Source organism: Cyprinodon variegatus, unplaced genomic scaffold (assembly GCF_000732505.1).
Source record: "Cyprinodon variegatus isolate N-32 unplaced genomic scaffold, C_variegatus-1.0 Scaffold713, whole genome shotgun sequence".
Taxonomy (NCBI): domain Eukaryota; kingdom Metazoa; phylum Chordata; class Actinopteri; order Cyprinodontiformes; family Cyprinodontidae; genus Cyprinodon; species Cyprinodon variegatus.
Window position 1 is genome coordinate 346,581 of NW_015151166.1, and position 19,404 is coordinate 365,984.

The following is a 19,404-nucleotide window of genomic DNA, read 5'->3' on the forward strand; positions in this document are numbered from 1 at the left end:
CTGGCTGAAGGAATCATGAACAAATATATAGATAAGATCCCGTAAATAAGAGATAAGCTGTCTGATTATTTTGCAATACGCTTCCATACTGATGGATCAGAACCTGGAAATAAAATGAAACCTCTGTAACATCGTCTGTCTGTGTGTTTGTGCAGCAATCGAGCAGAGCATCGAGCAGGAAGAGGGTCTCAACAGATCATCAGCAGACCTCCGGATCCGTAAGACGCAGGTGGGTCGGGTCGGGTCAGGACACCCAACAAGCAGAGCATGTGATCGAACCCGTTACCGGTGGGTCTGCTTCTGATCAGCAGGCGGTCAGATATGCTGGACTTCTCCCGAAGTGGGCGGAGTTCCCCAAAATAAGACCCCAATGAAGGCATAGACATTAATACGTCGACGCCTCATCTGGTGGCAGCGAGGCCAGCGTGCATGGAGGGCGGCCATCTTGGATCAGACCACGATTCAGACAGCTGCTGTCAGAATGATCAGGAGGCGCCTTAGATCTCAGTTTAATCAATGAAAGATGAGTCAGAGATAATATTACAATAATCTGTCACAACCGCTTAAAAGAACATATTTATTCTGATTAAAAACTGTTTGACTAAACTCAAAGTTATATATTTTGCAATTAAATATTAATATGATAAACACAAAGTTTTATATTAATAATTTATACAAACATTATATATTTATATAGTATATTATTATTATTATTCAGTATTTTTAAGGATTTACAGTTAGAAATATATACATAACTGTATATATATATATATATATATATACACACAGTTAGATATTTATATATCCTCATTCACACCTTTTAGAAATCCGGGCATTTTAACCTCCCCATCATCTTGTTCAGACACCATAAAAACAGTAGCAGTGAAACATGAGGATAATCTGTCATAGAATCCTACTAATGGAAGGTAATTCCACCTAAACATCATTTTCTGCTGGAAAAAAATTCTCCTGCTGCTGATTTTTTGCAGCCTTCATTTCTCCTGCTGCCCCCCAGTGGACAAGAAAGAAGCTGCAGTTACTCGCAGCTCCAGGATCAGCAGCAGCTTCACACTCAGATCCATCATCTCCACCTAGAGAGCAACTGTTCCCATCAGTCCTGTTCTTAGTTTCTGTGGAAATGTTTCCATATTCAGCTGGAAAATCTGATTATCAACCCTTCCCAGACTTCCCAGTTCACCCAGGTGACATTTTCCTCTTTGTCTTCCTGCAGCACTCGACGCTGTCACGTAAATTTGTGGAGGTGATGACCGAGTACAACACCACGCAGTCCAAGTACCGCGACCGCTGCAAGGACCGCATCCAGAGACAGCTGGAGATCAGTGAGTTCAGAACCAGAACACAGCAGAACCAGCTTAGCACATGATGCACCGGGTCAGAGCAGGACCAGGAGATAGATACTGGTTCTACAGCAATCCCTCACACCAAGCAACAGTGGAGAGAAAAAANTATGGACATTTTTACAGTAATTTGAAAATAGCAGCAACATCAGAGATGTGCAGAATGACAGCAGCAGGTTATTTAACTGACTAAGGTAGAAACTGTGCAGATTCCGCACGAATGTAACAATTTATTGAGGTTGTTGGGAACAATGGTGGTTCTAGAGTCCTCCAGCTGCTGGGAGGAAGGATCTGTGATAACGCTCCCTGGTGCATTTAAGGTGCAGCAGTCTGTCACTGAAGGAGCTGTCCAGTTCAGCACCAGCTTCATGCATTGGGGGTGGGGGAGTGTAAATGGTACGCACAACTGAACCGGACCGCGCCAGACACAACCGAACCGCGCTAACATGGTGCTAGTCCATCAGTAGCGTTCAGCGCGGTGCGTGAGCAGACGGCCTCATCTCCTTACAGCCAGCCTCCGTCATCAGGAAACGTTCCTACCGCGCCACATTATTTCCAGTGACGATTCTGCTCAGCAGTGATGAACCTTAATGTCTGTCGTTGTTTCCTGCGTCTGGAAGCCCTGATTGGACTATCGTTTGTCGTATCCACTTCCCTAAAGCCGAATCTGTTAGTAAATTCACCAAAGGCTGCCTTCTTCGCCTGACTGTCCACAAACTTCCTGAATGTTACGGGCGCCGCCATGTTGGTTTGCTTGTTTACGTCCAGAGAGCAGTAGTACCGTAGATCGCCACTAGGATGCGAGGAACCATGCTAGCTTGGTGCGTAAACGGTCGTAAGGAACCGAGTTAACTGATCCGAGCTCGGTCTGAACTCGGCACGGATCGGTTTCAGAGCATAGTGGAAATGCGGCTATCATCCAACAGAGATCTTCATTTAGGATCCGTCTGTTTCCTCCTGCTCTGAGTCCAGAGGGCATCCAATCAGAGCTGGGCTTCCTGATCAGCTGATCCAGCCGCTTCCTCTGAGCTACAGATGAGCCGCTGCTCCAACAGACAGCTCCACAGAAGATGGCTGATGCCACAGCAGAGTCAGAGCAGGTGTTCAGCAGCGCCCCCTGCAGTCCAGAAGACCTCCGTCTTCTCAGCAGGAAGAGTCTGCTCTGACCTTTCTGATCCAGAGCTCAGTGTTGGGAGTCCAGTTTGTTATTCAGATGAACACCTCGGTGCTTAGAAGGTGTCAGTGGGACGGATCTGTTTCTGTGAAAGTCCACCAGCTCCTTGGTTTCCCATCAGGAGGAGGTTCTGCTGGAACCAGACCACCAGGTTCTGGCTCCACTGTCTGAACTCTGAGAAAACAGTAACCAATCATCAGGGTCCAAACCAGGAGTTTGATTTATTTTCTATGATTTTAATTGTGATTATTTTTCTTTTTGTGGCGTTATGAACAATGAGAATAAGCTCTAATTAAAAGGCTCACAGTTTACTGAGCAGTGAAGCCGTGTCTCCAGTTCATGATGGTTTCTGTCAGAGAAAACAGAGCTGATTGTTTTTCTTCTAGCTGCGTTCATATCTATTCTCCCTCTGAAGATGACCATGCACGCTGACCTTCAGCTGCAACATGGAAATATTCAGAAACCGAAGCAGCAATTTATCAGCAGGAGAGAGAAAGAGACAGAAGCCAATAAGCTTAAAGCTACAGAGACGGAGAGAGAGCTGCTGCAGCACTGGTCCATACAGGAAGTTCAAGGACATCCCTGCTTTAATGTGAGCAGCCAGTAGATGGACTTCACTCACACACAGGGTGTAGATATGCAGACTTAGAATAGCAATGCAGCTATAATTGGAATCCCCAGCAGGCAGCAGAGTGCTGTTGTCCCCACGCTGACAGAAACTGCAGCGTCCCTTACTGTAGACGTGAAAGCCCTCAGGAAGGTCTGCAGAATTCAGGAAGTGATCATCACCATGTCTGACCACCTGACTGTGGAGCTGGGAGCTCGTTCAAGCAGAATCAAACATCATTAGCAGCATCCAGACGTTCAGCTCATAATTAGGAAAACCTCATTAGCAGCTGCTGTTTTACGCTGACATACGACAATAAGCACCTTTATCAGCGTGTGTCAGATCAGATCAGAGATCAATCTGTCCCATTAAACAGCCAATAAATAATAATAGAGAGAGCAGGAACGCTGCTTTACAGAGAGAGATGTTTTTAAAGTAAAGACATCTTCAATCCAAAATCCTCCCAAAGCAAAACCACGGTTTATTTTCTGAAACATTTACACAATAATGCCAATCTCCAGCTGTCAGTGGGTGAGAGGCGGCCTCCATCTTGGACAGGTCACCATTCCTTCACAGGGCAACACAGAGACAAACAACCATTCAAACTCACACCTAAGGAGAATTTAGAGAAGCCAATTAACCTAACAGTCGTGTTTTTGAATGTGGGAGGAAGCCGGAGTACCCGGAGAGAACCCACGCATGCTCAGGGAGAACGTGCAGAAAGACCCCGGGCCGGGAATCGAATCCGGAACCTTCTTGCTGCAAGGCAGCAGTGCTACCCACTGCGCCACTGAGCAGCCAGCATTTAAATCCTTTCTATTTTATCACTTGTCTGTGTCAATCTGTTCCGGAAATGGGATGCTACGCTACGTCCAGGAGCTAACTTTTCCAGTTTTGGATTTTAACATAAATCTAGTCTTTCTAGTCTTTTATGTTTTCCTTTCGTGTTAAAATCACGGTACATGGTGCTCAGTGTTGTTTGTTGACAGCCATCTTAGATTTAGTCTTAGACCGTTTCTCAATCTGTCCTCAGATGTAGTTCTAGCCCCTCCCTCTTTACCCAGCATGCATCACAGCAGACCTGTCCATTGTCCAGACTGACAGCTGTCCCAGAATGCACTGCGGCAGCAGCAGCTTCCAGGTTAGTTAGGGAAAATAGAGATAGAATGAAGCAGAATGATGAAAAAGGGGTCCCTATGTCCTCCAGCAGTCTAAGCCTATAGCAGCAGAACTATAGAGATAGCTCAGGATAACCTGAGCCACTCTAACTAGAAGCTTTATCAAAAAGGAAAGCAAACACCTTTAGGAGCCACAAAACCTAAAACCCTTAGAGACGTTTCTGCTGACAGCAGTCTGGGCGTCTTCATGTCATCCTGAACGTTGCTCTCAGTCTCCATCATCCTTCGTTTCTAAAGTGCCAACAGGTAAAACTGACTCATTCTTCTCTCCACCTCAGACAGACTGTTGGAATGAGGAGCTGCGTAGGTGATGCAGCTGTTTTACTGTGACCTTCACACGCCAGCAGCTCCATGCTGCTCCTTCCTGACAAGCTCAGGCTCATTCTAGATCACAGCTCTCCTTTTTCTCTCTGGATCCAAAAGCATTTCTTCTGCGTTCAGCTTAAATCTGATCCATCACCAACCTGGGAACTAACCTATCATGATTGATGAGCTGAACTCCTCCAGACTGTTTGACCGCGGGGGAAAAGAAAAACAAAATCGGCCCAGAAAACGCTGAGCAGCACTGAGGCGTCTCTAAAAGCTGATGTTTCACATGCAGATTCAGATTCTCTCTATACACTGCAAAAACAATCTATAAATTAGTACAAATATCTTAAATTAAGTGTATTTACCCTTAATTTGAGTTTGAAAATAAGATGATTTGCCAATGAAATTAGTATTTTTACTCTTAAAATAAGATCATTAGGTAATATTCACTGAAAATAAGACAATTAATTAGTTTTTACTCATTTTAAATGTAAATCATCCTGTTCCATTGGCAAACTTACCCACTCAAAAAAAAAAAAATGCACTTATTTTAAGAAAAAAAATTTATTTAGATTTGTTTTCTGCTTCCATAGCTGCTCTATGATCCCAAACTGAGCTCACTGACAGTCGATGCCCAGAAATAAAACTGTCCAACAGGTGGCGCTAAAAGCACAACAGGCAAAGATACAGGAAGGATTCAGATGTCAGACAGTCCTGGAGTTCTGTCAGCTCAGCATACCCCATCAGGCCGGCATACCCGCAGTAAAACGCATTACATAGATTGTCCTCTCGCCGCTCTCCTTACAGCCAATCGCGTCGTTTTATTTCCAGATTTATTCAGGTTTTTATTGCAGTTTTGTGCAGAAAACAACAAAAAAGGTCGACCACACATTGGTTAAAAAAACAAACAATGCATGTCCGTTTGATACGGAAGGATAGGGCCACTGAAAATACAAAAAAGTTAACTGATTTCTAAATTTTATTTCAGTTTAATATGGGAAAAAAGTCAGAATTCTGACTTTAATCTCAGAATTCTGACAGCTAACAAACATGTTAGCATCAAGCCATAGCCATGTCTGTTTTAGAGACTAGCTCTCTTGTTTTAATGACCTTCTGCTCAGTGGCGGTTCTAGACCAAATGTACCAGGGGGCCAGGAGGGGGCCAGCATATTTTCATGGGGGCCCAGAAAAGCATGAAAAAAAAAAATCAGAGCAAGGGATTCAAAAATAATAAGAGAGCTGCATGAAGTGAAATTTCAATTAAAATCCTATAATATTAGGTCAATATACATTTATAACTTACTGACTTAATGAAAGTCAAAATTACCATTTTTTTTTTTTATAAAATCTGAATTAGAACTCAAAAACTGATAAATTTAGTTGTAAAAATTATAGCATTTTTTTGTATTTGTTTCGGGGAAAAAAAAAACATTTTACAGATAAAAACTAAGATCCTATCTCAGTACCACTGAAGCTATCACCGTATTGTATTTAAATAATCAGTAAAACAGAATTTGTAAAGAAAAAAATGAAATAGATTCAAAGGACCAATCAGTAACCCTGTCTGTTTCAGTGCATATATTATGAGAATTATGTCTTCAGTACACGGGCCAAGACGTGTTCTACAAGGGCACTGGCCCCCGTGTGCCCCTGTCTAGAACCGCCCATGCTTCTGCTCCTCCATTAATGAGGGGACCCCTCGGGCACGTAAAAAGTTGCCTAATTCTGTCATTTTCCACCAAAGTGTCACTGGCCACCTCAAACAGCTCCCATCTTTGTCAGTGAAGCTGAGCGCTCCACATCTCTGCCTTCATGGCGCCCATCTACATTAAGATCCAAAATTCTGAGATCAAAGTCAGAATTCTGACTTTTTTACCATATTAAACTGAAATGAAATTAAAAAATCAGTTAACTTATTTTTTTTTTTCAGTGGCACTAATCGTCTTCCGTAGTTTGAGGATCTTATTAAGATCTTTGACTTTTTTCACAGAGAATTAAATATTTACAGGGAGATGATTCTACAACTAAGTATCAGGATATGAGATTCATTCGTTTTTGGTTTGTTTAACATGAACAACATGCGGATCATTTTAATTTATTTATTTTTACATGAAGAACTACTGAAATAATTTACAGATTAAACTTAAATAGAATCATGAATTCAGTGGGAAAAGGGATGACTAGGATTAGGATTAACTCAGTGATAATGGCCTACTGGCACAATCTGAAGCCGTTCTATGGGACTGATAGCTGCTAATAACCATCATGTGTATCACTGAGGGTATGCCGGCCTGACGGGGCTTTGGATCTAAAATTGAGGGTTTGATGCTTCAGGAGCAGAAAGCCTAAAGTTGTCAGTGTCTCCATCTAAAGCTGCTTCTGCATCATTCATCAATGTCCGCCTCCCACATGGACCTTAGTCACTATGGGGTCGATGCTAAAACAGCAGAAGCTTCTAAAAGGTTTAAAAGGTCCAGAAAATCTGTAGTTACCGGTTGCTATGACGACTTTCTCCTCTTTTCTGGGACAGATGGAGAGCCCACAGTACCACTAATTACATCTGACAGGCAGAAATACCTGCAGACGGAGAGAGTGATTCAGCCGTGATGGTTCTGAATGTTTCAGCAGCTCAGAACAATCAAACTTCTGACTATTCTGCTTGAGGAAAACATTTCTGAACTTGCGGAAAGTTCAAGTCTTTCTGTGACTCGAATAAACTAGGAATGGTGTTTCTGATGGAACAGAAGACCGGCCTCATCCGTCACGTGACCTGCAGGTTCCTGCGTCTCTGAATAACCGTCTGTTTCTCTCTCTGTTCTCTGTTCACAGCTGGAAGAACCACCACTAACGAGGAGTTGGAGGACATGTTGGAGAGCGGCAAACTGGCCATCTTCACCGATGATGTAAGCACCGCACCTGCGGTCACTTAAACCTGCAGCGTTCTGCTTCCTGTACGCATCATCATGTGGACAGGATGCAGAGCGGCTGCAAGGTGCGCTGAAACATCAAGTGAAGACGGCATTTGTCGTATCGCATGAAGTTTTTTTTTTAGAGAAAAGCACCTGTTGCTTTTATTTTGAAGGAGGACTCATTGTTTCCTTCTCCTTCAAATTAAAAGCACCCTCGGCTGCAGAGGTACAAATATGGGATGTGACCAAACACCTGGATGTTAACAAAAATATAGCTTCTCTGACTGCTGCCACATCCTCTGTGATGTCACAGTGTTTCGGCCAATCAGAAGAGCTCAGTAAAGTTCAGGTTAACTGCAGGTGTTGAGTTAATCTGAGCAGGTAAGTTGGTCTGACTACCAAAGATAACGAGATCAGGTCTGCAAACAGAAATAAAAATGAAACACGTCTGGAACACTAACAACACTTAGTGCGGCCAATTAAAGCTGATTCTAATCATCTAAAGCTAATTCAAGCTAATATAAAACCAGGCTAACAATCTGCAGGTTTATTAAAAAGTATTATAAAATATTCCTTCTTATTCTGGAGCTAATTAAAGCTAACAATCCGCTAACTGCAGCACTTCTAACTGAAAAAAACACAGGAAGTTAATTTCTCACTTATTATTAAAAGAATTCCAGTAAATCTGTTTCTGATTAATCAAACGATTAAAAATATTCTCCCTAATTTAGTAATTATAAGATTTTTCTCTTCAATTCAGAAGCATCTGATTTTAATTGAACTGATGTTAATCCTTTCGTATCAATATTTGTCTATATTTTCATTTCATTTTTGTCTACAAAGGATAAAAATATAAACAAAGTTAATATAATAAAAAAAAACCTTCTAGCTAACTTAGAAGCAACTAATTCGTTTTTTTATATAACAATCAGTATACGAGGACTCGTCGAGGTACAAACATTAAAACATGGTAGAAAAAAATTAGAACATTAACAGAAACGCCAACGAAAAAAAAAATAGGGCAAGAAAAGTATAAATACTGGCAGTTCCTTCTTTTGCAGAAACAGATTTCAAATGTTTTGATGAGTTATAAAACATTTTAAATTGGTGAAGAAAAAGAATGAAAACAAGGAGTAGAACCATTTATGTGTGATATTTGACAAGCAAGAAGACAATATTTACGATATCTGATGTTTTTTGATGAAGGTCATCAGCATAGAATAATATGTGGGCGGTGGTTATAATGGGACGTTCTCTGTCTGCTCTGCAAACACCCAAACTCAGCGGCATTGTGTGGCCTGAAGGTGAAACCGGCTGAGTGAAAACTTTTAAATAAATCAAAAAATAGCATAAATCAATAAATGAAAAAAGAGAAACTACATTTTCTGACCACATTTATCCATTTTTATAACCTGTTTATATAGATAATCTTTGCAGAAAATTAGAAAGCAAAGAAGCAAGAATGTCTCTTCCAAACTTCCCCTGCAGATCAAGATGGACTCTCAGATGACCAAACAGGCCCTGAACGAGATCGAGACCCGACACACCGAGATCATCAAGCTGGAAAACAGCATCCGGGAGCTGCATGACATGTTCGTGGACATGGCCATGCTGGTGGAGAGCCAGGTGACGTCAGGCACCATGAAGTAGGCCAAAGGGGTTCATCCGCCGTGCTTTTAGATTAAACTCTCACGTTTGTTTTAGGGAGAAATGATTGACAGAATTGAGTACAACGTAGAACACTCCGTGGACTACGTGGAGCGAGCCGTTTCCGACACCAAGAAGGCCGTAAAATACCAGAGCCAGGCTCGCAAGGTAAAACATTTCTGTCCTGTTTTATATCAGTATAATGTCGCAGGAGTCTCCAGGGTCAACCAAAGGCTGGGACTCCTGTCGTTGGTCCAACTGGGTTCCAAGGCTACGTTCACACTGCAGGCCTTAATGCTCAACTCTGATTTTTTTGCATTGCCGTTTCCAAATATATGAGATTTCAACGTGATCTCCTGCGTGAACTGCATTCATACAGGGGCGGATTTACCATTAGGCAAAACTAGGCAGTTGCCTAGGGCCCCCATAAAAGTCCTTTTACATGTAAGGTTAATACAACTATTTCTTATTTATGCACATTAATTATGTTTTTGATAAAAATCCTTTGGCTAAAATGCCATTAGAACGCTGATAATATTAAGTGTGTCTCAGCCCCCCCCTTCAGTGTCCACCATATTGGATCAGTCCATTTGCTGCACATGTTCAGAAAGGTCCAAACAGACAGCAGCAAACCATTTGAAAACAAACCATGCAAAGAGCAGTGTTGCCAACTTAGCGCTTTAGTCGCCATATTTAGCCACTTTTCAGACCCCTCTAGCACTTTGATTTCTAAAAAGCTCCTAGCGCCAAATCTAGAGACTTTTTCTGCTACTGGAGACTTTGGAGACAACATCTAAAAGCAGCGAACTCTGCTCTCCAGAGCGAGTAGATTGGTAACCCCGCCTCCTGCTCTCCTCTATCTTGTCTGCTGTCATGATTCATGCAGCTATTATTTCATCCAAATGAAAAATGGTCGCATTTGAAAAAAATCTGCTTCGTATCAGATTCTGGGTCGCACTGGAAAAAGAGTTGTTCAGACTGAATTGTTCAGATCCAGGTCACATATGCAAAGAAATCGGATTTGGGTCACTGCAGGCTGCTGTGTGAACGTAGCCTGAAAGACCCCCATGCAGCTCTTTACTCATTTCTTGCTATATAAATAAGAGTGCAGTCAATCTGTAAGAGCTCCAGAACGTCCTTCCTGCAGCTCCTCTGTAAGATCCATATGGGAACTCAAGGTTTAGGTTTCCTTAAATTATCTAGTTTTCAAGCATTTCATTTTTGGCTAAATTGAAGCGCATGACTTTCAATGCAGTTCTCATTTTAAACACCAGGTGTCACTGCAGGCAGCATCAAGAGACTGGCAGAGCTGTGCGAAATTTTAGAGGACCGATGTACTAATACTATGACGGAGTATTAAGGCCAGCCTAGAGATTTTTCTTCTATTTCGAGAGTAAAGTCGTAATACTATGAGAATGAAGTCATCAAACAACAACCAGTTTCAGAAAAAAAGCTTGGAGCTCCTCCCAGCTGATGACAGCTGACCAGCTCCACCAATCAGCAACCAGAGTCCACTTTGACATCCCGCCCAGTTTGATGCTGCTGCTAAAAGATTTCCTGATTTGTCAAACCGACGCTAAAGTAGAACTTCCCATGATGCTCCACATTCCTCATTTTAGGGAAGAAAGGGCTTCTTGGAAGAGTTGTCATGAAATACAACTTTATTCTTGTAATTTTATGACTTTGTTGTCATAATTTTATGACTTTATTCTCTTAATTTAACAACTTTATTCTCGACCTAATACTCCGTCGTACTCCACGTATCTCTTGATAGCTTTTTTGCTGGCCACCAAAAGGATGTTCTTTAAGTATTTGTCCACTTTCAGCCAATCTTGATGAACAAATACAAATACAAAGTCTTAAAGCGAGTTATGTATTTCTGACCAAAAACCTTGAATTTTTGGACAATCCCAAAAGAAATGATGGTGATCCCTGAATTTATATTTCTGGGATGGTTTAATAAAATATCTAATAAATTTCTTCCAGTTAAATTCCCAGCAGGTCATTGAACCGGAGCATTTCCATTGATAACGCCGTAATCTTCTCCACTCTTCATCTGATATTTCACTCTCTGTTTCCCATTTTTAATATAAACTGTAGAGTGAGTGTTGTTCTGTAACAAGCAGTTATATGTTGCTGATATAAGACCTTTACTCAGGTTTCATTCTATGCTTTTCTTAAAAGTTCAATAAAGCTGTGATTTGTTTCTGTTATATTTTTAACCTTTGTGTTAACATAATGTTAGAGCATTGCTTAGGAAATAAACTGATATGTCTTTCAAATCATTAACCAAATAATAATTCTAAAGTGGTTTCAAACAGCAAAGGACAGATTATAAGGTTTAAAACTATCATTTCATCATCGTTCATCCGTGTCCATTTCTACTGTCGCCCTGCAGAAGAAGATTATGATCATCATCTGCTGCGTCATCCTCGGCGTGGTCCTGGCGTCAACCATCGGCGGCACGCTGGGCTTCTAGGACGTTCCTCCACCTGCTGCCATGATGACTGACGCCGACCGACTGACCGACAGCCAGCAGAGAAAAGAAACAGCAACGACAACACAAAAACTTGAAACACAAATGCAAGACCGACTACCAATCAGCTAGAAAGAGATAATCCAATCACAGATAAGAGGAAACACCAGGGGTTTGGGCGGGGTACAAAAAGCAAAGAAGAAAACACAGTAAGACCAGATTATAGGTGACTTATCCACACAACGTATAAAAAGAGAGGGGAAAACAAACCTATCTATGTAAATGTATTGAACATATGAAGCAACATGTGGGTTAGCTACCTGTAAAAAATGATAACCTATAATATGAAGTTTTCGTTGTTGTTTGTTTGGCTGTTTTGTTACGTTTTGAGGTTTTTTTGTTTGTTTTTCGGGAGTCTCCAAGGACAGTGACGGCTGCTGGGTGGGAGTTCTGTGGGGAAAATCTGTGCTTAGGGTTCCTTCCGTCCAATTCAGGACACAAACACCCAATACGTCCATGGAGAAAAACCGTTCCAGATGTACTAGAAGGGAACGTTCTAGAGCTTGCCGTACAATGCTCATTTCTGAAGGGGCCAGGAAAGTTTTTGGCCCACCTCTCATTGGCTGCTTTGTCCCATCAATCACTTTGGTCAGCGTGCTACTGTTAGACCGTGATAGGCGCCCTGAGATGCGTTCACAGCCAGCTGTCTGGTTGGGGAAACACCACATCGATAAGGGGGGAGGTCAGACTCCCCATATTGTTGCCTTGATCCAACCAAAGAGCTGAGGAGGGAGGGCCTCTGATCGTCCTGGTTGTGCCGATCGGCCAGTTTATGGTGTAAAGGGAGGGCTAGGTGAGCAGTGGTCGGATGTCGGGAAGGAGGTTTTAAAAGGAGGTGGGGGGAGATGGACAGTTAATCTATGCAGTCTAGATAAGAGAAAGACCACTGGTCCCGCCTAACCAACACTGAGAAAGCAGATGAGAACCTGGACTTCATAAAAAAAAAAAAACAGCCTGATCCCAGCAGGGGGCGTCATCCTCAAGCTGTTCTTCTGGAAGACTTTGCAAAAAAATAAAAAAAATAATAGAAAAATAAAGGAAAAGCATCAAAACCAACAAGCAAGCAAACTGAGGTTCCCTGAGTGTGGCGGCGGTTGTTTCGTGTTTTTCGATGGCAAGCGTTTGTTGCTTTTGTCGTGCTGCTGTTGCGCTGCGTGTGACGTATCCTGTGCTGTATCTGCTTCACATCGTGTTTCCGTTGAGTTGTAGGCATCTGATGTGTCTGGTGTGTTTGTGTTGGAGGGCTGTGATGTTTCGGTTGCCACACCCGAAGGCCTTCCCGGGAATAACGTGATGCTGAGACAGGAAGCACCGTCCGACTCTTTACCTTTCCTTTCCTGGAAGTCCTGGAGTATGGTAGCATTTCACTAAAAACATGCCTGACAACCACTTCCTGTTCTATTGGTGCATTTTGTTCTCTGGAAGGTGGACCAACGTGACACGCATTCACTGACATGAACACGTCATACATGTTTCATTTCTGAGGTAGACTGGCCCCATGAATGTTGTGCTCCTGCCAGTGTTTGGATTAGTCTCACCTGCTTTGCATGATGTAGGCTTAGCTTGTACTTGTGTAGGCTTATTGAAGATTAATTGTCTGTTATCTAGTTAAGTTTTCTCAAACTCTGAATGGCATTATTGCTGTTCAGCCCAGTGTCATGCAAGAAAATTATTTTCTTAATTATTCAAAGGTATTTACAGCTAATCACGGTTCGATCCTTTATATTCTGGAAACTATTTCCAATTGCTTTTAAATGATCTCTGTCTAATCCAGAAGTCTATTCTATCTATTTCTACAGCTATTCTAGTTGTACTGTGACTGTACTAGCGGCTAACTGGTTAATCATAGGCTAATTCTAAATTAACGGAAGGCTAACTCTAGAAATATTTGATACTACATCATAAACAGTATTTATACATTTTTCTAATCAAAATAGATTATACAAGTGTGTTGTTTTAAGCACCAAACTGTTAGCCTCCAATCGTAAACCAAATTATGCTAGCTTGGAAGGTATTCCTTGTTAATCTGTAGCATAGCTCTCACTGCTTATGGATTAACTGTAGCTAATAATTAAATAATTGTAACATGAGAAATATTTTATCTATTTAAATCACTTGAATAAAAAGTTAGCGACTTTAACTGAGATTTAATCTTGGTCAGTATTAGCATTCTACGCGCTATCTATAAATGGAATCACAAGCTAATGCTAGGTACCTCTCACATAATCTTTAACTCGATGTGTGAAACAATAAAAAGAATAAAAATGCTGTAGAGACATTTTGTTTGGTTGTTTGTAATCCAGGGTTTGTTAAAAAGGTTAAAAAGAAAGATTTTTCCACACTGGAGAAGAAGCTGAAAATGAACAAACGCGCGCTTGATGTCACACAGCAACGTCGTCTCATGGATTAAAACTTTAACTTCACATGTTTCTAAGTGACACATTTTTACCACACTGGGCCATTAAAATATAAGAGTTTAACAGCGTTTGGCTGCTAAAATCTGGGGAAAATCAAAATCTAGATAAGTTTTTCTTAAAACAAGTTATTTATTTCTTGAATTGAGGAGATAAAAGAGACATTTTGCCATAGGAACGAGACAATTTACATTTAAAATAGGGAAAATAATTGCATTGTCTTATTTCAAGTGCACATTATTCAATTATCTTATTTTAAGTGTAGAAATATTCATTTCATTGGCAAACTATCTCATTTAGCTGCTCAAATTAAGCATAAATACATTTTATTTAAGAGATTTTTTATTTATATCTAGGTCATTTTTCCAGTGCTAACATTAGCCTACATTAGCCTATTGTAGCAACGTCCAAGTGGCAGGACTCCAGAGAGGCGACTTTTTATTACATAACAGCAGATTTTAAAGGATTCTGTGTCCCTTAAAAAAGTGTTTGGTAACATTTTTGTAATTTGCCATGATGCTGGGTAAGAATAGCCCAGAGGAGGAACGCGCTCAGGCTCTGTGATACGGAGGCTAACGTTCTTCTGTTGAGGCCTACGCCGAATGACAAACCACCTCCAGATCCCCTCTGCACTCTCTGCCAGAGCTATAAGTCTAGATTCAATGAACAGAGTTAGAAAAGTAGTCGCTGTGTAATGTAAAACGTGTTTTTCCTTTAGACGTAGAGGTTAGCATCGTTAGCTTTAGATGTCTGTGATGCGCTTGATGTTCTAGCTTCAGCTTTAGAGAAAAGTGGGGTTTGTTTTTCTTAATCTTTGGCTTCAGTAAACCAAAACTGTTGTGTTCACCAAAGTGTCACCCCCAAAACCCTACAAATCTCTCCTCAACTGAATCATTGGACCCTTTTCTCCGCCGTCGTCGATGTTTTCTATTTTAAGACGTCTCCAGAATTTAAAGAAGTGGAAACTGAAGTGAATTTAGGGTCTTAGAAAGTTGAAATTTTATTGAAACTTCATGCATCCGATTTTTTAATGTTAGTCTTGAATCAATGCCATGGTCTTCTGGTCAGCTGATGGTTGTCCTGGTGGTGACTGAGGTGGATGAAGGTGAGGATGTTGTCAAAGCACCAGCCAGTTTGATGACATTGTGGTTGTTTTTTGTGTGTGTGTTTTGTAAAGTTCCCCTTTTGCCCATCAGGCCCCTAAAACCACATCCAGCCATGAAGAAGCTACCAGATTATTTTGGTCAGGGTGGGTTTATCCAGGTCTTCAGCCCTCCCCGGTCCTCCTGTCTTGTTTTGTAGTCGTTTAGTTGTAAAAAAAAAGATGGCGACAAGTGCTGGGAGTCTGACCTACCCCATCCATCCCGCTGTGTGTAAAAAATTATAACAATAATTACAAAAAAGGCATGCAAAGCGTTGTAGAGTTTGCATGAAGGTGTTTTTGTACCCCACCCCGCTCTCCTTATCGTGCACTTTACCACTCATCGGACCTGTTTGATTAGCACATTAGCTACTTGCTACAAACTATTATCTGTTACTAATTAATCTGCGTTTCAGTATTTTTGTTTTTTTGGGACATAATTTGAGTGTTTTGTTGAAAAGTGAAAGGCTAAATTCCCATCAGCTTCAGTCTCTCCGGTTGGTCTGAACTTCTTGCTGGATTTCACCCCCGCCTTTATCTACTCCACCCTTTGTTTGCTAAGAAATTGCCTGTAGAGTAACCTTTCGGTTGCACCTCCTACCATCTTTGTACGTGTGCAGCATGTTCCCCTCCATCTTCGGCGAAGACGAAGCGTCTGTGAGCGTGTGCGTGTGTTGACAGTTTTTTTGGGGTTATTTTAATAGTTTTTTTAAAAGACGTGTGAAGCGTCAGATTGCAGTCCGCCGGGTTGCAGCAGTTTTCACAAATTGTTAAAAGAAATGCGACAGAGAGGATCGGAGTTCTCGATGTGCGCAGTATTAACTGTTAGTTTGATCCAAACCAAAGCCTTTTCCCTCCCGACTCGTGTTCTCAAAATGTCCGCCGCTAAAAATCGAAGAGCACAAAGCAAGTCAAGTTTACACCGACGCTTTCCTCCCAGAGACACAAGAATTTAAAAAAATGCATATATGAAAAAGGACGCCCTGATGCCCTTCACGCCACCAGCCCTCACTGCATGTTTGGTGTTTTTGTCAATCAGTTCATCCGACCAGTCTAACAAAGATGTCCGCCTCCAGATTCCTTTCCTCCTGTAGATGATAGATTGTGGTCTGATTAGTGGAAAAATACGGCACATAATCATAACCGGAGACAACGGTGGTGCTTTCTTCTTCTATTTAATAACCGCTCTTGTTCTTGTTGTTTTGGTGTCATTTTGTTTTTTTTTCTGTACGGCTGGTTTTTCAGTCATCTTCACACTTCCGGATCAAAGCGCAGCTGCAGGTTGGAAAGAGGCAAAGGCAGAACAATTTAAATTCATAATGGCTATTATCGTTTCTGTTGTTTACAAATGATTTAATATAAAGAGGCAGAAATGAAAGTGAAAGTGTGAATTTATTGTAGGATAAAAAAAGGCCAGTTTTAAGTTGCTTAAAGTCTAAAACGAAGAGCTAAGCTGCTCCAGCTCCTCCAGCCTGAGGTCCCTTCCTGTATCTCCCTACCTGCTCCTAATGCTTTGCACCGAAGAACCTTTAGAAGTTTATGAACAGTTTCTCTTAAACGTTCTAGTGAACCAGAAAAGGAACGGGCTCTGCAGCTGGACGTTTCTGGAGAACGTCTCACTAATGGTTGCAGGTTTCCAGGTTTCCAGGCGGAGCTGCTTTTGCTTTACAGCAGATATCCTCCAACAAAGTTTAAGTAGCAAAACATTGAAAAGAGCACTAAAAACGAGTCCAGCCGCCACGAACCAGCAGCGAGCGCCATCCGCAGTGTGACGAAGGACTGCAGCCTCGTCAACCGATATATAAACAACGATATATGAATATATTAATGTAAATCTTACACCAACATACTGCGTTTGTATGACTGTGCGTACACGGCCTCGTGACGTTCTGCTTCTGTGGGCTGTGTACCGTTTCCGTCAGAGCAGGACACGAACGATTCATCCTGAGAGGGTTCTGGTCCGACGCCGAGGCTCCAAAGATCCTGGTAACAAAATCCTTCAACACGTTCCTTCGCTCACCGTTGTTCCTTTCAGTTTGCGTGAACCATGACTTACTTCTCCCTCCTCCGCCGTCGGACCAAACCCCTCTATGGTGATTTTTTTTTTTTTGTTTTAGATTTCAGAAACCAAACCTGTTGTCGTCCTGCTCTGACGACATGAGAATATTTGGTTTTGGTTGCAGTAAACGCTGCGACTTGTTCTGAATTGATGATTTTTTTTATGCTTGATCCAAACGTCTCTTTGCTCTGTTCATCAAACGAGACAGTATTTGGTTTAACAGTGTTTCTTTTCCTGAGTGGGAGGAGTTAGGGGAGGGGTCACATAGATAGACCACACCCACAGCCCCTACCATATTGAGAAATACACTTAAATAACATTATTATTACTGTTGTTGTTATTATAATTCTTACCATAAAAGGCAAATAAAATGCAGTAAAACATTTGCAAAAACCCAGAAGGAGAGCGAACGGCTTCAACAATGTGATCAAATACAGAAACACTTTGACAAGGGAGGTAACCACAACTCCAGGATTGCAATGATTTAAAGAAAAGGGTTATGTCATCATAAATAATAGTAGTAATATTGAATATTGAATGCTCGCAATTTTGTCAAACTGAAACTGGAATCTTGTGTTCTGTAATTATTGTAAATAACTTCAAAGAGAGAAAAAATGACTTGCATGTCTATGTATAAATCTACTGAGATATTTATTCCCGTCAAAGTTGACAAGCACTTCGATCTCTGTCCTTTTTCTCTGCTTTTATTCCTGGGACGTCGTACGTCCTCAGCCTCCCCGCACCCCTACGCTCTCCGTCCCTGAGAATGAGAGACGGCAGCAAAGAGAGGCGGAGTCACGTATCTTCCGCCGTCGTCGTCCTCCACCACGCTCGCTTCAGGCGCTGTGTTCACACTGTGCTTCAGAGTCTTACCGATTTACGCTTCGATCTCCTTATTTCTTAAGACAAAAATAAGTGTTGTGGTGTGAACACGGCCACACGTCCGTCCATAACCCCGAATCCAGAGGCTCCACCCACTGGCTCCTCTGATGAAAGTGCTTCCCTCCATATTAGGAAACTAAACCCCGCCTTCAGGGCTTTTGAAGCCACGCCTCTGGTCACTGGAAGAGCTTTACCTGATCACCATCTCTGTTTGATGTCGTCTCTCAGCCACATTTTGCCAAACAGCGGACCTCAGTAAAACTCTATCCCTGTCCTTTTCCAACCAGCATTTAGCCTGCACCCAGTCCATCCAGATCATAGCCATATCCAAACACAAGTGCCCAGACATGGATCGGCATCGGCCACGCTGGTAGAGCACCAGATAGGATTATCGTGACAAAGACCAGTGTTGGTGAGACCTTTCAACCTTAGAGAAAAAGCACACATTCGTCCGCTGAAAGGATCTTAATCAAAGGATCCATGAGAGTTTCCTGGTCTTCATCCTGCCCCCATCCAAGCAGACTCTGATATCAGAGCTCTGCCTTTTCAGTAGACAAACTGTAGAATGAAACCCTGAGTTTTAGTCCTCCAGATGTACCAGAAAGCGCCACCACAGTCTTCCTACTGCTCATCTTCTCCCATCGTTTCATTTCAAACCGAGTTTCTGGAGGAGATCCTGGCTCTGGTTTCTCATCAAACATTGAGCAGAACCAGGATCTGGAAGCTAGCTAGGTTCCCAGAGAACCAGCTGTGATCAGAAGGTTTGACACCTTTGAGAATGGCGGCCCCGCCCAGGTCGCTCCCCGAGTCCAGGCCCGGTCTCCAGCCTCCCACAGGCCTTTCGTAACAAAACGTGCAATATTCAGAGAAACAAGGGCTGTCCTTATCATGCAGAGGCGACCAGGCCGGCCCACAAAGTCCACCTCTCCTGCAGGAACTCCCTTTGCAGAATCCCACCATGACTCCAGGAACCTCGGCCCTCTCTGCTTCGGGCTAACGCATGCTAATGCTGGGTGGGGGGGGCAGAGAAGAGACGGAGACGCGAACCGTAACAAACAAGCCGCTAACGCAGAAACAGGACAGTGACTTCGCTCTTTGCACGCAACTTTGACCGGAAATGCAACTTGTGTCCCGTTTTTTTTTGTGTGTGTGTATGTGTGCGTAGCGTAATGTAAAGCGATCTGTCCCCC

The 19,404-nt window shown here is 42.2% G+C and overlaps 1 protein-coding gene across 2 annotated transcripts in view; it reads left to right on the plus strand.

Moving 5' to 3' along the window:
- LOC107097655 (syntaxin-1B) overlaps positions 1-14,223 on the plus strand; it is a 61,411-nt gene extending 47,188 nt beyond the window's left edge. For both annotated transcript variants that reach the window (XM_015394887.1, XM_015394886.1), the window contains exons 5-10: positions 156-229; positions 1,232-1,340; positions 7,456-7,529; positions 9,024-9,161; positions 9,240-9,350; positions 11,581-14,223. In XM_015394887.1, coding sequence (XP_015250373.1) covers positions 156-229; positions 1,232-1,340; positions 7,456-7,529; positions 9,024-9,161; positions 9,240-9,350; positions 11,581-11,661 — 587 coding nt within the window. In that variant the 3' untranslated portion in view covers positions 11,662-14,223. The remainder of the gene's footprint in view (positions 1-155; positions 230-1,231; positions 1,341-7,455; positions 7,530-9,023; positions 9,162-9,239; positions 9,351-11,580) is intronic.
- Positions 14,224-19,404: the final 5,181 nt, after the last annotated feature.